Genomic DNA, 24,128 nt, shown 5'->3' with positions numbered 1-24,128 from the left:
CAGTGTTTCTTATATCAATTCCTGAAACATTAAGACGTTAAAAATTAAAAATAAAGATAAAAGAGACTACTAAGTTATATTAAAAATTTCGAAATAAAATCATATTTTAAAATATGCATCTATTATAAATTGTTAACAGTCCAGAGACCAAAATATATTTCCTATCATGTGGTTGCAATAAAATTTTTACCCTTGTACCGTATATTGGAACTTTAAAAACACATAGTTTAAAATATAATTTGAGTTACATCGGTTGTCAGGTATCTTTACTACAAATACAGAGTCAATTAAATTTCTCCTGTGACCAAATGGTTTCCAATTTAATAATAATAATAATAATAATAATAATAATAATAATAATAATAATAATAATAATAATAATAATAATAATAATAATAATAATAATATCAAAATTCGTTATACTAACTTTGGAAAGAAAGTTAGAACTTTCACTTTGAACTCTTCGTAACTCTCTGGAAGAGGTGAACAGAACTGGTGTACAGTGTGACATACATCAAGAAGCATATTATGTCCGACGACCAGCTTTCCCTGAAACAAATTACTAAATGTTACAATGGAATACATAGCTGAAGAAAGTCATAACAGAAATGTATTTTAAAAAAATAAATTAGTACATGAGAAACAAGATAAATCAACGAAAACTAAACGACTTATACAAGGTGTTTCGAAACAACACCGACAACGTTTGGGAGGTGATTCCTGACACCAAGATAAAACAAAAAGTATATACCAACCTGGATGCACCCACAAATGCTTCCTTTCGAAGTTATAGGCTGCCGAAAACATGAAAAAGTGAATTTTAAAGATCCATAGTTCTAAACTATGGGACCTACCACAGTTGGGTCAAGACTTCACTTAGGAACTAATATGTGCGCTATCCAAAAATACATGTTTCAGAATCCTAAGGTACACACGAAGCAATTTTTATAGAAAGAGTTTGACTACGGGCATATAATTTGAAGTACTCTCGAACTCCACCAGACGTCAAGACCATTAAAACATGGTTTGAGAAGTTTTTAGCCACGGGAAAGTCAACCGACAGCCTGGCTCGGGCAAAGCACAAACGTCTGAGGAAACTGTGGATGAGGTCAGGGAGGCCTTCACTAGAAGTCCAATTAAGTCAGTTCGTAGAGCGTTACGCGAGCTGACCATCCCACGTTCAACGATCCATAAGGTGCTCCACATAAGGTGCAAATCATTCAGGCACTACAGCCCGATGACCTACCAAAACGAACCAGGTTAGCAATGAAGATTCTGGAACGGATCGTGGATGATCTCGATTACTTGGGGAGGGTGATTTTCAGTGATGAGGCAAGCTTCCACCATCAAGCAAGGTGGTAAGTCACAATGTGCGCATTTGGAGTTCCAAACTCCCATACGTTGTTCGTGAATATGTCAGAGATAGCGAGAAAGTGAATGTGTGATGGGCTTTGGGACCCGACAGAATTATCGGAACATTTTGATTCATGGAGCACACAATAACTGGTCCCGTTTATCTGGACATGCTTGAACACTTTGCTTTTTCACAGCTACTCCCTTTACAACGAAACGTGATATTCCAAAAGGATGGTGCCCCACCGCACTGGTGTTAGATGTTCGTAGGGCTTTAGACTGAACGTTTCCACAGTCTAAAGCCCCGTGAATTAGACGCGATGGACCTACTCCTTCAGCACCGCGATCTCCCGATATAACCCCTATGGATTTCTTCCCATAGGGCTATGTCAAAGATACAGTCTACACCACACCTGTACGTGATATTCTTGCTCTTCGTCACAAAATTGAACAAGCCATCAGTTCGATCACACCGGACATGCTACACAACACATAGCGGAAGATTGATTGGACATTCTGAGAGCTACAAACGGGGCCCATATAGAAATGCATATACAGACCAAAAAAACTATTTGAGTTGCTCTTCAAAATGCCGCAAACCGTTATTCTCTGGCACTAATAGTTTTCTAGCAATTATATAATATTTGTACTCAGGGAAGTTTCATTCTTCATATGTTGGAAGCTTTTCATTGAGAACTCTTTCGGTTCGTCAAATAGAGGGGAAATGAATGTCCTTTTCAACTTAAACTCCGAAACCTTTGACATTCTAATCGACGAAGAAGTTCTTATTTGATGATGATATAAATATACAGAATCCCCTGCACTTTGTATCCCACATAACTTTTAAAGTATCTTCAAAATGAATGACGCCAAATCTGGAGAGTACCTATAATTTCTTCTTTGTCACAATCTGACTAACAGTGCCTGTCCGAACAAGTTTATGCCAGCCCTGACCTATCGCACACGAGCGTAAAGCAGACGAGAGAGGTGGCAACGGAAAAGGAAGGGGGGCAACTGAACTATTGTACAATTGCAGTTGTGGTCACTACTGTGGAAAGTTTGCCTACATCCACTAGGTTTTGCAGCTCTGTGGATCTTGTTTCTAACGTAGCTATGATATATTGCTTTAGTGGAGACAAGAATCAAAGGCGAATTAAAAGTATAATATATATGTATTTGAAAGAATCTTTCAGTTTTTCCCTAATTTTGCTAAAATTTTCAAACTTTGAGCCCTCTAAGGAGGCAAAAGATATTAATTCACAGGTCCTAAAATTTAATTTATTAATTGATTAGTGGTCGGTCACCGTTCGAGCACTAGGGAGTTACCAAATTCCAATTTTTGTTTTTTTCGATCTACTTTAATATGTATACTACGTATACTACTCATAACATTTTGTCATTCACCTCTAAAATTGTAAAAATGCATTCATGTTAACAGCTCTCAATTATATAAACTATACTAACAACTTCAGCGATATAGCTCACGAACAACAATAACTTTCTAGGCACATAATTTTTGGTTCAATGATGTACGGTCAACATATCAGCTGCCATCATTGTAATTTGTCGTTTTCAAGACCAGAGTTCGATACCTTTAAATTCACTTAACTATTTAAATGCATCATAATATTTGACTGACACCGAACAGGGAGTAACTTTAGACAGAAAAATGTGAGAATTTTCGTTTCAAGATAGAAGTACTACAAGGAAATATTAATTTAAGATTAAACGCATAAACCGTTTGATAAAGAGCTCAATGTATGACAATGATGATAATATTAGAAAATTTCCATCATGATTATAATAATGTGTCTGAATATATTGAGTGACTGAAACAATAAATATTAAGAACAAAATTATAATAACGTGACCTGTCCCTAAATTTTTATTACTCATTTTAGTCTTTCAGTAATTCGCTAAAATTGGAAATGTTGTGGAGAACATAATGGAAATCTTAAATATTAATTTTTCTTACGATAAAATTAATGTCATTTACCAAAAATATAACTTGAAATTAAAGTTTTGCTTCACATTTAACGTTCATTTTTTATTTACTCACTACTACCAACGCACCACGTATCATGGCGGTTGTCAGCATTTGGTGATCTCTCCCACATTGAATTTGTGTAAATGAATGCCATGACAATCTTCCAACAGAAAATGAAATGAAAAAACAAAGTATATCAATTTTTCTCTTTACATTCTGCGGTTCAGAAGAAACGTATAATAATCGTTCAAAAGAATTTTACTTCTTCCTTTATTTTTTAAAGTTTTTATTTATTTTATTTATATTTATATTTGTTTATGTATTTTATTTATTTATTTATTTATTTAATTATTTACTTATTTATTTACTTATTGCTAGGACTGAATTTCAGAAGATATCGTTTTATTCACAGTTTAAAATCTAACACGTGTAAGATAAATAGAAGTGCACAATTTCAAGTTCTTAATCCCAATACTTCTGCAGATCTGAAGAAGGCTATTAAAGCTATTCTTTTTCCTTCTTCAGAGACTGAATTTATCTACAGTCTAGAGTTGAAGATGAAAATTTATAAATAGATTTCGAAATTTTAGAATAAACAGTTCAAAAATCTTTTAAGGAATGCCAAGATACAGATCAATTTGATATATATATATTTGTAATCATCATAATAAATGATATCATTTATCTAAAATACTTACTGACTCTGATATTTTCTTAATGACAATTGCAAATCCAATTATTATATCTAATTCTTCTTCTTCAGATATTTGACTGGTTTCTTTCTTAGAATTCTGAATATTTCTCTCTCGTTTAGCAACAAGAACTATATTTCCGTCCTGCAAAGTTTGGCTTTAAATATAAGAAATAATATTACGTATGCAAATATTTGAAATTACTATTACTAAAGGCATATACTAAAATGAATTTATGAAGTAAATTTAATGCCTAAATTCATGGGCGGCGATTAGGGGGGCAAGAGGGGGCAGTTGCCCCTACTTTTTTGACGTGACCCCCTAATTTATATAGTATAGTTTGGAAATGTAAACAGGGTGTCCACACAATTTGGAGAAAAAAATCTCTGACTTTTCCCTGACTTTCCATGTCGAAAGTTCCGAATTTCCCTTACCCCCCCCCTGGATAACTTAAAAATATAGAAAAAAGAAAGAAACCCCAGCTTCCACACTCCCCATAATTGGCCTTGTTCTCTTCCGCTTCTGTTTCTTTCTTTTTTCAATTTTCTTTCCAAAGGAATGTAAATTTACAAACATGTGCATTAGGCCGATATTGATTAGGCCTACTTGTTACACAAAATGTAAAGTTACAAACGAAAGTGTGCAGTATACAGAGTACATACGATATGAAAAATTACACATTATATGCTTACACATTATAATACCAATTACACAGCATTATAATATTGCCTATAGTAATAAACAGTTCATACATGAAAAAAAAAAACACACACATACACACATTATGTAACACACACTTTTGCTGGCGCAGTTGTTAAATGCAAACCATTTAGAAATTTGTTTTCATCATTTCTCGCATAGTTTTCTTCTCATTGATCTGAATATCCTTCTTGTTGCCTCCGCAGTTTAATTTTCTTCTCTTCTTCCTCCAGCTCCTTTAGTTGTTGCTGAATCTTCCGTTTCTCTCTCCTCTTCTCGCCTCCAGCATTTATTTCTCTTTTCTTTTCCAAAATACACCTGATATTGTCTCATTTGAACTTCTCACTGAATTTATCATACCTCTTGTAATTATTAATCCTGATGATTCACCTATTCTCATCACAAAATCATATATGATCCGTTGAGCCATCAGAGATTCTTCTTGTAAGTTCTCAACAAGGAGAATTTTATTTATTGTGAAAACACTTTCAAAAAATGCGTATCCGTAAAAGAAAATAACACAATTTCATAACTGACCATAAGTTAACGAAATTCTTCCCATTTCCTAAGACTAAGTAAAAAAACTCATCAAGTTCAATACCATCTCTGTCATTGGGTATGAATTCATTCAAGTCTTCCTTAAATTCTTCAGTCTGAGCTTTCACTGTGAGCTGGAGATACTATTTCTTCACGTTCTCAGCCACTTCTCCAGATATCCTCTTGGCACCATGCAATTCTTGTAGAACAGCGTCTATCCTTTTGAGCTAATATGCCAGGATGCAGTTAGATGTGTTTCTCGCAGAAAACTTAGTTTCAACAACTGTATCAGAGAGCACTGCCTCCCTCAATATCATCATTAAGAACACCACATTTTACATCCCGTAACAGTAAAGAAATCAAACCTATTTCATAAATTCAGTAATTGAACAATGGACTTAAATCGATGTTTCACTGACTTTCCTTGACCAATTTGTCATTTCCCTGACTTCACCTGATACATTTTATTTATCTGACTTTCACTTATTTTACAGAATGTGGACAACCTGGTAATGGTTTTGTATGTATTACTGTTTCATAGAAAGAAATGGTGCCATATGATATTTCCCGTTGCGTGAGTACGTATTGGTTATTTGTCTTCCCGTGGAGTTAAGAAAGCTACAGGAATTGTGTTTTAATTGCAATTCAAAGCAATTAATATTGCGATTGCATATTTCTTTAAATGTCATAGCATGTGCTTGCAGTACTTACTGTATTTCATTTTCTAAGAGTAAGAACATTTAATGGCATAAGTGGAATTAAAAGTATGAGTTGTTCATTAATTACCAGTTTCAATATAACTTCTGCAAAACAAGCGTCATTATTCATTACTATGATTAATATTGTCCCTTCTATTTATTTGTTTTGCAAATTTATTAAATAATCTAATCACACAACTTTCCAGACATAATTTTAAGATGTTCATGAGCAAGAACTGAAATCTCTTCTTACACTTTCATTGTTTTAGAGTATAAAGGACTAGTACCTACCTAATTGCTCTTATGTATTTACTTAAAAAAATAGAAATACGATTTACGGTATTTTAAGTGAAAAAATATAGTATCCTATTAGTTATACAACCTTTCATCAGTGTTAGAAACAACCAGGAAATCTAACACCGATATACAGTACAAATGTTCAGATGATGTCTTGCCCCCCCCCCCCCCACTTTTAACTTCCAACCGCCGCCACTGCCTAAATTGACATATTTTTCAGAATATATGCATAAAGTGGAATATCAACTACATGAATAGTTTAATTCTGCTTTATACTATAAACTAATAATAATAATAATAATAATAATAATAATAATAATAATAATAATAATAATAATAATAATAATAATAATAATAATAATAATAATAATAATAATAATAATAATAAATATTAAATATTAAATGTCATACTACTATGTTTCGTCTACCTTATTCAACCTTGATGTATTTTGAGCAACAACTGAAAGTATTGTAAGAATGGCTTAATGATACAAATAAATGAAAATTATACAGAGTGTTTCAAAACAACACCGACAACGTTTGGGAGGTGATTGTTGACACCAAGGTAAGACAAAAAGCATACACTAACCTGGATGCACAAATGCTTTCTTTGGAGTTTAGGCTGCCGAAAATATAAAAAAAGTGAACTTTAAAGGTCCATAGCTCCAAAACTATGGGACCTACCGTAGCCGGGTCAAGACTCCACTTAGGAACTAGTATGTGCCCTATCCACATATCCAAGTTTCAGAATCCTGTGGTACTTCCACAACAATTTGTATAGAGGTAGTTAGTAAGTACTTCAAATTATATGCCCGTAGTCAAACTCCCTTTATAAAAATTCTTGTGTGAGGACCTTAGGATTCTGAAACATGTATTTTTGAATAGCGTACATATTAGTTCCTAAATAAAGTCTTGACCTGACTACGGTAGGTCCCATAGTATTTGATCTATGGACCCTTAAACTTCATTTTTTCATATTTTCGGCAACGTATAACTCCGAAAGGAAGCATTTGTGCACCTACGTCAGTCAATACTTTTTGTTTTATCTTGGTGTCAGGAATCAATTTCCAAACGTTGTCGGTGTTGTTTCGAACCACCTTGTGCACTATACTATTGGACTCGAACTAATACTTCAGGTGCTTCGGTAATAAGTCTTTTCCATCTATAATATGCGAAATTTCAGTACTTTGTCATAAAAAGTGTAAATATATTAAATGTCTTTTTGTTCACTCAATGTTACACGTAAACAACAGAGTTTCCTTGGAAGTCTTTAAGTAAAAATAAAAAAAGTAACAATCATTTCCTTTTTAAGCTATTACTCATACAAGGAGTACAGATTTGACAACGCACTTAACGTTGTATCTACGGAATATTATTATGTTGGAAGTTTTTCAGTGGTACCGGTACATGCAGTGATGCCGGTTCGCCGGAACCTGTTGCTAAAATTTCACAGATTCCCGGAATCGTTTGTCTCTCTCTATGTCTAGATTCAGTACTTACGAAGAGAAGTTAATTTGCTAATACTAATTTTGAGCATCTGGTAGACATTTTTTTCTTTCCAGCTTTTAAGTAGATACCATAATTAAGACATGATACAGTTCAGATATAACTTTTATTTTAATCATCATTTCTCAACGAAGTGTCAATATGAACATGTTGCATGAATTAATGCTGGTCATTGTTATAAGTCATTTTTTTTTTGTAGTTTAATGTCCCACATTTATGCTTCAAGGATTTTTAGCATTTTAGATTTCTGGGCTTTCGTCATTTGTTTCAAAGCTAAGTGAAACGAGGAAAGTGGGGAGAAAACGAGAGAACCTCGAGAAAACTCACGCACAGTGTTTATCCAACATAAAGCAAGCCAGGAACCTCAGGAAGCAAAGGTGAGTGCTATTACTGATCTACAGTGGCTCTCATTAATATCTTCGAAATAAACAATAGTAGTATAGAAATACATAATATAGTCATATAGAGGGACGGCTATACCATTTTGCAACACATGCATTTGCACGGGGCGTAAAATCTGCTATATTATTTATTATAAATATTTCTTGTTGAAAACAAACTTCATGTAGATGGTAGTTAAATTTACTAAGTTGACCTTCTATTTAAATACTGCATTCATAAATCTTGTTCATTAGTTTAAGGTTACACGGACAATGCTAAAGCAAATAGTCAAACAAATCTCAGGCTAAATTGCTTGATTAATGTCAAAGAATTGAATTCTCGAACAGCAGCGAACACCTGTTCCATTTAGTTAGTTATCATAGTTTTGATATCAAAACTAATCTTGTCTTTGTCACAAACAAGTTCCTTATCATTGGAGATGGAATAAGTTTCTTTTATTCTTTTAAAAGCTGTAGAAGGAGAATCAAAAAATAAAGATAAAAGCAAGACTGGAATTGCAAACTGATAGATTGAATTTGAAGCTCTATATTGAATTCTATTAAAAGGACTATCATCTTTCCTCAGCAGTTGTATTTGCTTTATTTTCCACTAACACAATAGATTATTATTTAAAGAAAAAAACAGATACAACGAGATTGTATTTGTAGTGTTTAGGTCTTTCTGAGTGCGAGTTCTTTTTCCCACCCCTTCGTTGTTCATGATGGGGTAGCGTACTTAAAATCGTGGCTTTTAAGATTTGTTCTTTCCGGAGAATGGGGTGGAGCGGCAAATCACGCCATTGCACGAGGCGGAAAATTGCCTAGGATTGGCCCTGATCATATAGTAATAATACTAGTACTAAATCAGCTTATTACACTAATCATGAAATCGATGTTTGAATGATTTCCCTAACACCACTCGGTGACTGTCGTTCCCTTTGTAAATGAATACCCTTTTGTGCAAGTTTGATCACCCATTCGCTTCTTCAGTTCAAGTAATCAAGAAGGTAAACATTTACGCCTGTACACAGTGCATTATCGATTCATCTATTTCATTTGTATATATATTTTTTCACCGTCTCTTAGTTGGAGACAATTACCTAATGTGCTAGATTAAACAGCTTTAGTTTTTCAACTCCACTGAAGAAGTTTATAGTACTCCACGAAACCCTTTCAATCTTTCTGCAAATTTTTAGAATGCTTAGAGTTTGTAAGTAAAAGTATTATATTATTTTTCCAATAAAAGGTTTTTGATAGTTATAGTTTATTAATTTGAAAACAATTTTTTTTACAGAGCTTTTCTCGCTAAATGTTAAGCGTTTGTACCTTCGACGCTGGAGTACCCAGTCCCATTTCTAATGAGACTTCACGTGGTTCAGATTCTACGTTAAGTTGTAACTCCTCGTTACATATAGCCTCGGAACTGAAAAGAAATATTAAATTCAAAACAAAATAAAATAAACTCTACAGAGTACAGTGTCGGAAGCTGATAATGAAATTTCGATTCTGTTAGAACGTTTATACACGTATTGTATTACTTAACCAAAAAAAAAAAAGTCCAAACCATTTACTCAAAACAGTGAACTAACATTAATTCAGTGATTTTGATTCGGATTAAGTTAAAATATATTAACTAAAGTTTTTACATATAATAAGCATTTCTTATTTGTGATTATATCCAAAATACACAGTTATATATGATTTTGTTTCTTCAATCAAATTATATCAAAATGCATATGTAATTATGTACATGGGCGGCGATTAGGGGGGGCAAGGGGGGGCAGTTGCCCCCCCACTTTTCTGAAATAGCCTATTAATGTATATAGTTTCAACCAGGGAAATTAACATTGATATCCAAATATTCAGATCATGTCTTGCCCTCCCACTTTTAACGTCCAATCGCCGCCACTGATTATGTAATTACGAACATCTTAAGGGTTAAATTAAATAATACGTATACTCACCAATCTACATGGATGTTTACTTATGGACAATAATTTTAACCATTGACTGTGGCTTTCAACATGACGAAATTATTGTCCCTAAGCAGAAATCTATGCACAGATTGGTGTAGTACATGTATTCTTTCATTTATTAATTGATGCACACAAGGTTAAACTTTATACAGATTTATTTGACAATAAAAGGCGAAGGTAGTGTTTGAATTTATTAAATATATAGTAAAGAAAGAAGTTAACCTTAGCGGGTATACTTCCCATCATCAACGTATCAAATATCAATATTGCCAGATGATAAACCAACTTTCCCTTTTTTGCAAACATTTTCATTACCAATTTGAAACAGAAATGTAAAAAATCAACGAATTAAGATTATTAGATACCGTTAAAGAAGAAACAAAGAAGATTTTTGGTTCTACAACCAGGTAGAGCGATCACTTTGTTAAAAAATAAAATAAAATAAATAAAAATAAAAGTTTTTCCTGAAGTTAGAGTAGTTTCTTTATGCATACACAATAGATCCGCATGTCCATGTGATGAAACCAACGTCTGGAAACATTATTTCAGTAAGCATACAGATTAGCACCTTTAGAACAAGATCTCAATACAGAAATTTATAATATAACAAAACTGAAATAAATAATGCAACAAATCAAACCAAGGGGGCGCGGTGACTCAGTGGTAGAACGTTCACCTCTGGTGCATGGGGTCCTTAGTTCGATCCCAGCTCGCATCAAGTGAGCTTTGTGGTGGATAAATACCATGTGCGTAAGTTTTCTCAAGGTTCTTCCGTTTCCTTTCATTTTCCTCCGTTTCCACCATTTCATTCATCTCTCATTATCACTATCTTCTTTAGCCTAGCCAACATAACCGTGGGACGTAAAACTTACAAAAAGAAGAAAAGAACAAAGAAATAAATGGCACAATTAATTCATAGTATCGTTGCGCAAAGAAAATAGACTGAGGGGCAGCTTTGGATAAATGGATTGGTATATTGTAATTACTAATTATCACAAAACTTTAAAGAATATACTTGATAAATATAATCTCAAACTAGTTCAAATACCTCCTGTTAATTCTGAAAAATCACTATGTATATGCAAAAGTGTAAAAATTGGTACATACGAAGGCTATAAATAGCCTGTGAATGACGTAATAAATTAATAGGGCTGACAAACAGAGACGAGAAAGTTAGAATCAAGAATTCCTTTCCCCTGTGGGTAAAAGGTATACGTAAACACTGAAAATTAAAATACTGGACCCGAAGAATAGGTTGAAAATTAGGATTACAGATACCATGTATAAAAGACTAAATTATAAAGATCGTTCATTGAATACGTCAATATTTCTTCAACAGAAAGCACTCTTATCTTCTATACTTTCAAGGAGTCATATTTTTCAGTGAGGCTTCTTCATCCATCCTTTAATCTAAAAATCTCAGCATTGGCTATGGTATAGCATAGTGATAGGGATTCAATTAAAATAATAATAATAATAATAATAATAATAATAACGGCGCATGAAAATTTACCTTCCTTGTTTCGTACAAATATCACTATACTCTATGATTTTCTGTTAATATTCAGTTTAATATAAACAAGTAGATATATTTAAGAAAGAACATTTATGCATTGGCAGCTACAAATACGAAGAAACTTTATAAAGAGGAATAAAATAATGGCTGACAAACAACAAATTACCTCTGTTTCTTAAAGAAGCTTCTATTCATAGCAGAAAATAAAAATCATAACATAAGTGTTTCTTCCATTCTTCTTAATACGACGGACAGGACTATCACCTTTTACTGCGTTATTTTGCTTAAATAAAGCGTGCCAAAATCAGTTAGACAACTTCCTTTTTTACCTTCTTTTACGATAACCGTTCATCTTGTACCAAGACAAGTTGCATAAAGTTAACAGCACGTGAACATTAGCACGACAACCGAGATGTAGCGTAGATTTTTCTTGCCTTGGTTCGAAGTTTTCTCAACCAATATGTAATTTTTGTTAAGGTGTTCACGTGGAAACCATATATACTTCACAAGGGTATTGGAACAGTATATGAAGATTAAAATGAAACGTAATCATCATTATCATCATAAGTATTCTGCCCTTATTGGCAGATCACTTGCCACAACTGAGAAATTTTCATGTTCCACTGTCTTCCGCTAACTCCTTCGTCTTCACGTACGATTTTCCTGTTTTGATATCGTCCACTATTTGTATCTTCTTTCGCCCCTCCCTCTCTTTCCTGCCACCATACGTCCTTCTAGCACGTCCCTCATGATACAGTTCCTTCTTACCCAATGTCCCAACTAATTTCTCTTCCTCTTCTTAATAATATCTAAAACTATTCTTTTCTCCTCCACCATTTCTAACAGCTTGTCATTCGTTTTCCGCTCGACCTAACTAATTCTCTCCATTTTTCTCCCCATCCATATTGCGAAAGCTTCCAACCATTTTTCATCATTTTTGTGTAATGTCCATGTTTCTGCACAATACAGTATAACACTCGACACTAAGCATTTTATGAGTCTTTTTCTCAACTTTTTATTCAAGGTCTCACAAAACAGACTTTTCTTCCTCTTAAAGGCTTGTTTCGCCATTCCTATCCTTGCTTTTATTTCACGTTCGCACTTCACATGATCACTAATAATACTACCCAGAAATGAAAGGTGGTACATTTTAAATGTTTTCTGATGGTTTGTTGATAATTTCTTCTGTATCATAAACTGACACTTCTAAAATCGGATTTTCAACACATGAATGATAATAAAAGAGACTACTAGAAAATCAATATGAGCTTATAGCCAAGACAGGAATAAGAGATATTGACCTTAAATAATTGCTTTGTTAAAGGATTGCATATAGTTTCCCGGTTTGAATATATATTTAAAAATAAAACGACTCTTTCGGAATTTATGTTCCGTATAATTTTGTTTCCGACAATTTTTTTTATAGTTTTCTAATGGGTCTTACATTATAACCAATTTTGAGTTTCTTATATTTTTACATATTATTGGAAATGCTAGCTCAAAAATTAATTAAAAGATTCCGAACTAACAATGAGAAAGAAATAAATACACAGTGACGTAACTAGGGGACGGCAAAAGGAGCTTGTGCCCCGGGCGCCGAATTGAGGGGCGCAAAACTGGGCAAGTATTTATCTTCACTATAAAGCAAGGAAAGGGGTTTTAGCAAACTAAAGATCATACCTCAGAAACCTTAGTTACCTCAGAAACTTAACAGGGCAACAACGAATCACCAACCTTAGAATCATATCAATAGAACATAAGTTAACTACAAAGCTATCTTTTGACGGCATTGTTAAAAAGCTTTGAAGCCAAAAGTGTCCGCAAAGTCATATTTTAGTTCCAGCTTTTTGTTTTCATTGAACTTACATCGATTTAAGAGATTTGTAAAATGTCCGAGTATAATAGTCGAAACAACAGCTTGACTATTTGTCATAATTAAATATTCTATTCTAAAGCAATAGACTGTTGATTCATTATACACATACGCACATCCCGATATAATTCCAAAAACACTCTGATTTGTAGTTATTATGATAAGACTATAAGAATATGTTAAGCATGTTACTCTCACATTATTTGACAATCAAATACTAATAAATTTGGTGTTTCATCGTGTACTAAAAATTAAATTATGTACTACAATTTTGAAACCATGCTTTACCACTTGAAGAAAAATAGAATAAGTGAATTACTGTGTGAAGCCAATATTAGGTGTAATTGGGGAGCGTTTTGGTTTGGTTGGTCAGGCGGGGGGAGGGAGCGAGAGGCAAAGGTGAGTGTTTGCCCCGGGTGACAACTAGCTTAGTTGCATCGCTGTAAATATACAATGTAAATTCACAGAAAATATTTATTTACATTTAAAAACAATTTTTGTTCATGTTTTCTCCATATGTTACATTTTTAAAAACTTAAATAAAAAATCAATCAATTCGAACGAATTATTTTTTTACACCTACCATGTCACTCCTAAGCTTGCTTGCTCTGTAGCTAAAGAACGTGGCAATGTCCCTGTATTTGTCCAGGATTTGGTGAATATCGAGTTGTGTTGATTGACAGCCTTTCCTTCTTGATCTGACTTTAGAACCTTTTTAGCTTCGTCTTGATGACAAATTTTGAGGTATGGAATTCCTGAAACAATATAACACATTAAAGTTAAGTTAAAACCGGCGATAATTGGCAAGTTCAGTGCACAAGGGAATTAATTCCACTTTTGGTCATTTTGAACATATTTCATCTTTAAGATCTCTATATGTAGCTCCTTTCAGAGCTTAAAAGATTTGTGGCCAAATATTGTAAATATCTTTAAGATTTCTATATGTAGCTCCTTATAGAGCTTAAAAGATTTATGGCCAAATATTGTAAATATCTTTAAGATCTCTATATGTAGCTCCTTTCAGAACTTAAAAGATTTATGGCCAAATATTGTAAATATCTTTAAGATCTCTATATGTAGCTCCTTTCAGAACTTAAAAGATTTATGGCCAAATATTGTAAATATCTTTAAGATCTCTATATGTATCTCCTTTCAGAACTTAAAAGATTTATGGCCAAATATTGTAAATATCTTTAAGATCTCTATATGTAGCTCCTTTCAGAACTTAAAAGATTTATGGCCAAATATTGTAAATATCTTTAAGATCTCTATATGTAGCTCCTTTCAGAACTTAAAAGATTTATGGCCAAATATTGTAAATATCTTTAAGATCTCTATATGTAGCTCCTTTCAGAACTTAAAAGATTTATGGCCAAATATTGTAAATATCTTTAAGATCTCTATATGTAGCTCCTTTCAGAACTTAAAAGATTTATGGCCAAATATTGTAAATATCTTTAAGATCTCTATATGTAGCTCCTTTTAGAGCTTAAAAGATTTATGGCCAAATATTGTAAATATCTTTAAGATCTCTATATGTAGCTCCTTTCAGAACTTAAAAGATTTATGGTCAAATATTGTAAATATCTTTAAGATCTCTATATGTAGCTCCTTTCAGAACTTAAAAGATTTATGGCCAAATATTGTAAATATCTTTAAGATCTCTATATGTAGCTCCTTTTAGAGCTTAAAAGATTTATGGCCAAATATTGTAAATATCTTTAAGATCTCTATATGTAGCTCCTTTCAGAACTTAAAAGATTTATGGCCAAATATTGTAAATATTTTTAAGATCTCTATGTGAAGCTCCTTTTAGAGCTTAAAAGATTTATGGCCAAATATTGTAAATATCTTTAAGATCTCTATATGTAGCTCCTTTTAGAGCTTAAAAGATTAATGGCCAAATATTGTAAATATCTTTAAGATCTCTATATGTAGCTCCTTTTAGAGCTTAAAAGATTTATGGCCAAATATTGTAAATATCTTTAAGATCTCTATATGTAGCTCCTTTCAGAACTTAAAAGATTTATGGTCAAATATTGTAAATATCTTTAAGATCTCTATATGTAGCTCCTTTCAGAACTTAAAAGATTTATGGCCAAATATTGTAAATATCTTTAAGATCTCTATATGTAGCTCCTTTTAGAGCTTAAAAGATTAATGGCCAAATATTGTAAATATCTTTAAGATCTCTATATGTAGCTCCTTTTAGAGCTTAAAAGATTTATGGCCAAATATTGTAAATATCTTTAAGATCTCTATATGTAGCTTTTTTCAGAGCTTAAAAGATTTATGGCCAAATATTGTAAATATCTTTAAGATCTCTATATGAAGCTCCTTTTAGAGCTTAAAAGATTTATGGCCAAATATTGTAAATATCTTTAAGATCTCTATATGTAGCTCCTTTTAGAGCTTAAAAGATTTGTGGCCAAATATTGTAAATAGTTTATAATGTAAAAAAAAAAAAAGTGTTCACTTTTCCATGTATATATATATTGTAATGTCTCACGTGGTGTTGTATACAAACAACTTCACGCTTATGTTTACAAACACCACTACATGGTTTTCCAAGAGGATTCTACACATCAGATGGATCCCTTATCACCTGCAGACGACGGACTTCTGGCTCCTCCCACGAAGCAGACGACGACAACGGAGCAGCAGCGCCACCGCCGTCCAAGGACCCCTATAAATTTGGTGGCCGATAGCGGACCTGTACCAGTTCTCTGGTGCCCCTCCTACTGTTTGGAACAGAACATTAGGAGTAGCCTAACTCCACTCTGCTTCGCCCGCTACGGGGCTCTGTGGAGATCCTGTCTGCGACCTTGCTATCAAAGACTACCTATTCTAACCTTGCAAACTTAGAGAAATTATCTTTATAGTATTTTTGTAAAATACTGTTTATAGTGTAACTTTATAAGACGGTAGTGGGAGTCGATTTCGGACGCTGTTTTTATTAACGCTCAACCTACAACCTATATGGGACAGAGGTTTACAATATAAACGTACCGTACAAACTTTATATCTCTCTTTCTCACAGCTTTCATAATTGAACTTGATTCTTTGTGGTGTGAACGACCAAACTGTCGTGAGTATTCCGTCATCACAAGTAGGCAGACCCAGTTTACGCATGAGACACAGGGGTCAGGCCCAAAGCGACAAAGTTCCTCAAACTCAGAAGCGCTTGTATCATCCTGCATTGACCTGACTGTGAAGCTCAATTTTGAAAATGTGATTAGTGTGTCTGCTAGTATTTAAAAAAGTTCATTTTCCTAGTGGAATTGTAAGGTGTTGTTCAACTTATATTCTAGAAACATACTATAATGTTTTGTCTTTTGATAGTCCTTTGTATTACTTTTGCTTACTTATATGTATAAGTATATGCGAACAAATAAGGGGGAAAGTTTTTTTTTTTTTTTTAGCCTAAGGGGGCAAAATACCTAAATACGGGCCTGCCTACAGGTAACTCTGATACTTTATCCTGATAAAAAAAGCCTCTCTCTTTAGTATCGTTCATCAATTATAATTTCATTCTATACCTTCACCTTAATATTTGTTACATCATTATATATTTTTTTCTTAAATAATGTCCTAACAAATTTATTTTCCTTCTTAGTACCGGTAACTAACTCTCTCTCCTTAATGACGACATGCCATAATGGCACTGTTAAAGGCATGAAGATAGAGCATAAATATTACAATATTCAGTGCCATAAAGATGCATGTACTTAACCAATTTCGCATTGGTAGTCTTAGTCTTTTCTCAAGAATGAATACTTGACATAGAAGTATGTTTTATATTTGAAATTAATAGTCTTTCATTGAATAATTAGGAAATGTAGAGTGTTTAGTGTAGTGTGGTGAATTTGTGTATGCAAGAAACATATGTCTCTCTCACTATCCTGCTGCTGATGTTGTAGATGGTTTCCCTCTTACGTACCTGGAAACGGCTCGTCCTTGCAGATCCATGAATGAGATTAGACGCGAAGTCCACTGGATTTAATAACTCATCCAGTGCAACAGAGAATTAGGATACATGGTAACTGAGAGTGTTACTTCTCAGAGGATAGGGTCAGTTTAGAGTTAGCGTTGCGGACTCGGCTGTTTATCTCTGAATGGTTAAGGTGTTGATCTGCAAGTTACGGGTGACTATACTAGAGACCGAATTGAATGAAACTAGGAAGTTCTCGTTAATGTACATTCAATTAACGTACAAAGAGTGAAAAAGTGACCGACTGGACCGTGACTCGAACCCGGGACCTCCGGCATACCGTGCCGATGCGTTAACCACTACGCATCACATCTATAGAGGATATGGTGTGTTAAAAAAAAATCGGTTGTTTCCTCTTTCATTAATATCTATAGAAAGTTCTTAGTTTATATACCACGGAAGAAATAGTATTGAAATGTGGAAAAGTAATACCTGTCGTCTCTCAAATCCAAAATTTCGACGTATGCAGAAAAATGTCCGTTTGAGAGAAATACGTTATTCACGCTTCTACATCGTACAATACAATACTTCACGTAACATTTCATGAGTTTCTATAATTCTTTATTTAACGACCCACAAAGTACGCTTTTATTCATTGTAAGGGATTCTTTTGCCATTTCTATCCTTCCCACATCCTTACTAATATGCTACCTAAAGTCTGTTATATTTCCCCCTCCAGTTTCCCTGCTTGACTCACTCAGTCTCGTTCGTTCCAATTACAATGGCTTTCGTCCTTTTAATGTTTATTATTTTTCGTTCCATATTCCTCACAGTTTTTTCTCAGTTTTTAAAGGCAGTCTCTTAATTTACTTTTTCAGATTCCCAATAAAAATAATACTGTTGGGATACTGGTTGAACAGAAAGTGTCATGAAATGCTGCACATGCCATTACAGCAATTGTCAAGAATGTAGCCTGTGAAGACAAGATAGATTATGAACAAAACTTATATATTGAAAAAGATTATAAGAATTATATAAACGATAAATACAATTTAGCTGTAAAAAGTTAATTGATGCGTAAGATAATTAATATTGCAGCAATATATTAAAAAAATAATAAAATTGATCATTTAAACATACTTCTGTGTGTATTATCCAAAATACTTGTTTTAACAACATAAGACAAATATCCTCAAATTTAGAATAAACAGTTGTATATCCAAATTGCCTATTTTATTATGTTTTTTCGTGTATTTCTATGATTTAATATCTTATGCAGCAATTATTATCTCAAAACTAAATAGTATTTATCATTTATGTAATTCTTATGCACCAATTCATTTCTCACAACTAAATAATATTTATCATTTATGTAATTCTTATACATCAATTCATTTCTCACAACTAAATAGTATTTATCATTTATGTAGTTCTTATACATCAATTCATTTCTCACAACTAAATAGTATTTATCATTTATGTGATTCTTATACATCAATTCACTTCTCACAACTAAATAGTATTTATCATTTATGTAATTCTTATACATCAATTCATTTCTCACAACTAAATAGTATTTATCATTTATGTAATTCTTATACATCAATTCACTTCTCACAACTAAATAGTATTTATCATTTATGTAATTCTTATGCATCAATTCATTTCTCACAACCAAATAGTATTTATCATTTATGTAGTTCTTATACATCAATTCATTTCTCACAACTAAATAGTATTTATCATTTATGTGATTCTTATGCATCAATTCATTTCTCACAACTAAATAGTATTTATCATTTATGTAATTCTTATACAATTTTTGTTAATTTCTCATAACTAAATAGTATTTATCATTTATGTAGTTCTTATACATCAATTAATTTCTCACAACTAAATAGTATTTATCATTTATGTAATTCTTATACATCAATTCATTTCTCACAACTAAATAGTATTTATCATTTACGGTACATCAATTCATTTCTCACAACTAAATAGTATTTATCATTTATGTAATTCTTATACATCAATTCATTTCTCACAACTAAATAGTATTTATCTTTTATGTAATTCTTATACATCAATTCATTTCTCACAACTAAATAGTATTTATCATTTATGTAATTCTTATACATCAATTCATTTCTAACAACTAAATAGTATTTATCATTTATGTAATTCTTATACATCAATTCATTTCTCACAACTAAATAGTATTTATCATTTATGTAATTCTTATACATCAATTCATTTCTCACAACTAAATAGTATTTATCATTTATACAATTCTTATACATCAATTCATTTCTCACAACTAAATAGTATTTATCATTTATACAATTCTTATACATCAATCCATTTCTCACAACTAAATAGTATTTATCATTTATGTAATTCTTATACATCAATTAATTTCTCACAACTAAATAATATTTATCATTTATGTAATTCTTATACATCAATTCATTTCTCACAACTAAATAGTATTTACCATTTATGTAGCTAATTCTTATGCATCAATTCATTTTTCACAACTAAATAGTATTTATCATTTATCCAATTCTTATAATCATCGTCAATATTTAAGTTTCCTTCATGTTATATCTTGTTATCATAATATTTCTCTTGTTTTCTTACACTATATTCTTGACAAGCAAAATGCATGTGCAGCATTTCGTGGCACTTTTGACTGACTAATGTCCTAACATATGTCATCTACATCGTGAATATAATTAATCTTCTGGCCATCTACCAATATAATGTGTTTCTTATCTCTTTGCAAGAAACGAATGGTGTTACATTATAGAGTTAAGTAATGAAATATTTATTTATAAAACACAAAGAGAATAATTCTAGATATTTACGAGAAAATATTCATTTTCGATCTTCGCTCTCCAAAAAGCTACTGGGAAATTCGAGAAACGTCCAAGACGAAACCAGTGAAAACATTACATTAAAATTATTATCTTTATATATACCAAACAGTATGAGCTGTAAGGTCCCTCACATATCAACAGATCAATAGACGGACGAAAACCTAGAACCGCTTCTTCGTCACATTGGGGTCATAAAACGTAATATCATCGAAAGTTAAACTATTTTTTTAAAAAACAATTATAGTTGTTTGGTCATTCAAAAGTTAAATAAATAAATACAGTAAATACTGAATCTCATAGTTTACATAAATCATGTTCTAAATAATACAACAGTTCAAAAATGAAAGGTTCATAAGGAATTGATGAAAACATAAACACCAAAACTTAAACATTTAAATGAGTCCGTTGAGGCTCAGTGAAAGAGCGTGGTGTCTCTGGTTTGATCCCAGCAACCGCCAACCAAGATTTGTGTTGGACAAACATGGCATGCGTGAGTTTTCTCGTGATTCTCTCATTTCCTCCCACTTTCATCATTCCATCATTATTATCCATTTCATTATCATTGTCTTCCTTAGACTCATTTTAATCGTGGGACGTTAAACAACAACAACAAATGTTGCATTCAAATCCATTATTTTAGAACTATTTAATATCCAAAAGCACAATTGTTTCTTATAATTGCTTGTTGCAAAAGTACGTTTTTGAACAACGCAGTAAATGGACACGATTTGGACTACTCCATAAATACTTAATGGACATATTGGAAAAGAAAAATAGACGCGTTCTGCTTACAACATTAAACAAGAATATATAATCGTCATCTTTTAAAAAATCGTTAACCATGAAATACACTCAAAAAGTGTCCCAAATTTTACTGATTTCTGGTTGTTAATTTGTTTAACCTAAGAGATGCTACATTCTACGGAGCAATATAGGGAGATGCGTAATGGTCTTTTAGCTTAACACTATTATTATTATTATTATTATTATTATTATTATTATTATTATTATTATTATTATTATTATTATTATTATTATTATTATTATTCCCCTTTTAACTCCCAATATTTTATTTCCTTTTTTAAATCATCGATTAGGTTTTCTTCTTCTTCCTATTCCACGCTTTCCTTCAATTTTTCCTTCTATATCGGTATGAAGAAGACAATTCCTTCTTAAGATGTGTGCAATCCAATTGGCTGGGTAAATCCACGAAGGATGCTGGCTAAAAGCGTGCTCTTCTTCCCTATTCGTTTTAAAACATCTTCGTTTGTTATCCTGTCTGCCCATTTTATCTTCCCCATCTTCCTCCAACACCACATCTCGAAGCTCTCGAAATATTTATTTCACTTCTGTAGTGTCCAAGTTTATAAACCATAGATCCAATACTCCATATAGGAACATCGGTGGCTCAGTAGTAGAGCGTTCACCTCCGGTGTATTGGGTCTTGGTTTGATCCCAGCTCAAGCCAAGTGAACTTTGTGGTGGACAAACACCGTGTGCGTGGGTTTTCTCGGGATTCTCCGGTTTCCTCCCACTTTCTTCATTCCATCATTTCATTCATTTCTCATCATCACCGTCTCCTTTAGCCTAGCCGGCATAACCATGGAAAGTAAAACTAAAAGATTGCATTCCAATACTCCATATATATACTTAATCAGTCTTCTCCTTAGTCCAATATTAAGAGTGATTTTTTACTGTTGAATGCTTCTTTGGCTATGGCAATTCTTGCCCCGATCCCTTTGGTGCAGTAAGTGTCTCTCGTCAAAATACTTCCCAGATACTTAACATTAGTCATAACAATGTTCAGTTAGAGCAGTGTTTTTCAACCATTTTTCAAGTAGGGACCATTTACCTTTCTTTTGTTTCCTTTGAAAGCAAATTAATCTTTTTTCCTTTTTAATGTTTTGACACATACACAAGCATATTTTTTTATTTTTTAAATAGCACTAATTAGAATTCTCGTAATTTTATGGTACTATTAATAGAAGGAAACACATATTAGATTTTCCTCCCAGTGTAAGCTTATAGTTTCGCTCCAGGAACTGGTCGGTAACAGAGGCTGTATTCTATCGCTTTGCACGTCGGAAGCTTCTGAGGTCGGTTCACCTCAACTTGTTTAAATAATTGAACACCGCAAAAATATTTTATAATAAGCCATTATATAAACTATCAGAATTTATATAATCTTTACCCTATTAGATTGAATAATCTATTATTTGTATAAGATATATATAGAGATTCTCAACTACAATATGTGATACACAGTTCACTTGAATTTTATTGTTTCTCTATCTCAGACTATATATCTTTCTCTTTACGAGGACCACATGAAGATATGTCGAGAACTACTGATGGTGCGTGAACCCAATTTGAGAAACACTGCTCTAAAGATAGAGGACTTGATGGCTAGGTCAGTAACTTGTTAACGACATTTGTAGCTGAATGTCCCACATTTTTGCACTGAGGTTAAGGGAGACGGTGATGGTGGAATGAAGAAAGTAGGAGGAAACCGAGAAAATCCACGCACATGATGTTTGACCACCATGAAGCGCACTTGGTCCGACCTGAGCAAATGTCATTTATTCTCTGCGTTACATAAAAATGTAACTAATTATATAGCCTTTGTCCTTTCATTATTTCACTAATATAGTGCTACATTAGCCAAATTCTGTTCTTTTACATCCTGCGTCCGTTGATTAAAGATCCGTTAAATCATGGGATTATTGTAATTATATTTAGCTCATAGACATACATTCTTTCAAAATTAGTAATACTTTCTCCAGTGTCCTGGTTTCTATATTCAATTAATGCTGAATTTCCAATGATCTGGGCTGCCTTCTTTGTACGAGCCTTTAGTTAGAAAGGATTAAAAGTTTCTTAAGGTTTAGATAGGTAGTAAGATCGTTATTATTGCTTTCCTGGAACTTACTAAGCCCTTAATTTACTCCTAGTAAAAAGTTCCGGAAGAAAGTAAAAAACTGTAACGGCAAAGGCTCAACAGTAATTGAATATAGAAATAACAGGACACTTGAAAAGATAATTGCTAATTTTATATTCAGTCAGTGCATTTATTTTAAAAATGGTCAATTTGACAGATGTTGCAAATAAATTCTCGCCGTTCTACTTGTCTCGTCTTTCACACTAAATGAAAAACAGAATAAACACTTAAAATTTAAAAATCCTAGCGTCTTAGAATTTCAAAATACGGAATAGAAAGATAAGAGTATTATAATTAATCTTTTACATCGTAAACAGAGAAATATAAATTATTATGATAATGTTAATGACACCATAAAATAATTCTAAGAAATAAATTTGTATTTCTAAATACTTGTTAAATTTTGAGATTATATGTTTTCAAAATTTTATATTTCCCTTCTATTTTAGGATTTTATGTTTATTAAGAAATGACAATTTATCTTATGTTCTGTGTATGATTATTTCTAAGGATATGTTTTTGAAAGCCAAACTTCATATAAAGCTGTTAACCCTTCTTTAAAAGAGATTTAATGTATTCGTTATGAGAACAGTCAATTCTTGTATTAATGTGCTAAATCTTTTAGGTATTCCGTAAACACAGCGACTCTTATGAAAGCTCCGGTTAAAATATTCACTCCAACCAACTTACAAGCATAAATGATTGTATATGTTCAGGTGCTGCTTAGCTTTACTGTCAACCATGGGAAAAGTGTCTTTTCGGTGATTGTTCCTGCTACTCGATGTTAAGCGCAATTCGGCTCACTTCAATCGAACCGTTTACAAAGACAAAACAAGACCAAGAACCAAACCGCTAGTTTCATCCCA

At 32.6% G+C, this 24,128-nt stretch overlaps 1 protein-coding gene across 2 annotated transcripts in view; it reads right to left on the bottom strand.

Annotated features, from left to right (window-relative positions):
• Positions 1 to 24,128, bottom strand: part of LOC145664800 (uncharacterized) — a 77,025-nt gene that overhangs the window by 38,135 nt on the left and 14,762 nt on the right. For both annotated transcript variants that reach the window (XM_081731759.1, XM_081731758.1), the window contains exons 4-6: positions 14,098 to 14,269; positions 4,039 to 4,189; positions 428 to 549 (exon numbers count right to left, since the gene is read on the bottom strand). In XM_081731759.1, coding sequence (XP_081587885.1) covers positions 428 to 549; positions 4,039 to 4,189; positions 14,098 to 14,269 — 445 coding nt within the window. The remainder of the gene's footprint in view (positions 1 to 427; positions 550 to 4,038; positions 4,190 to 14,097; positions 14,270 to 24,128) is intronic.

This window comes from Thermobia domestica, chromosome 11 (assembly GCF_964235325.1).
Source record: "Thermobia domestica chromosome 11, izTheDome1.hap1.1, whole genome shotgun sequence".
Classification (NCBI taxonomy): Eukaryota; Metazoa; Arthropoda; class Insecta; order Zygentoma; family Lepismatidae; genus Thermobia; species Thermobia domestica.
Note: the sequence above shows the minus strand (reverse complement) of the source record. Positions and strands in the feature narration are given on the sequence as shown.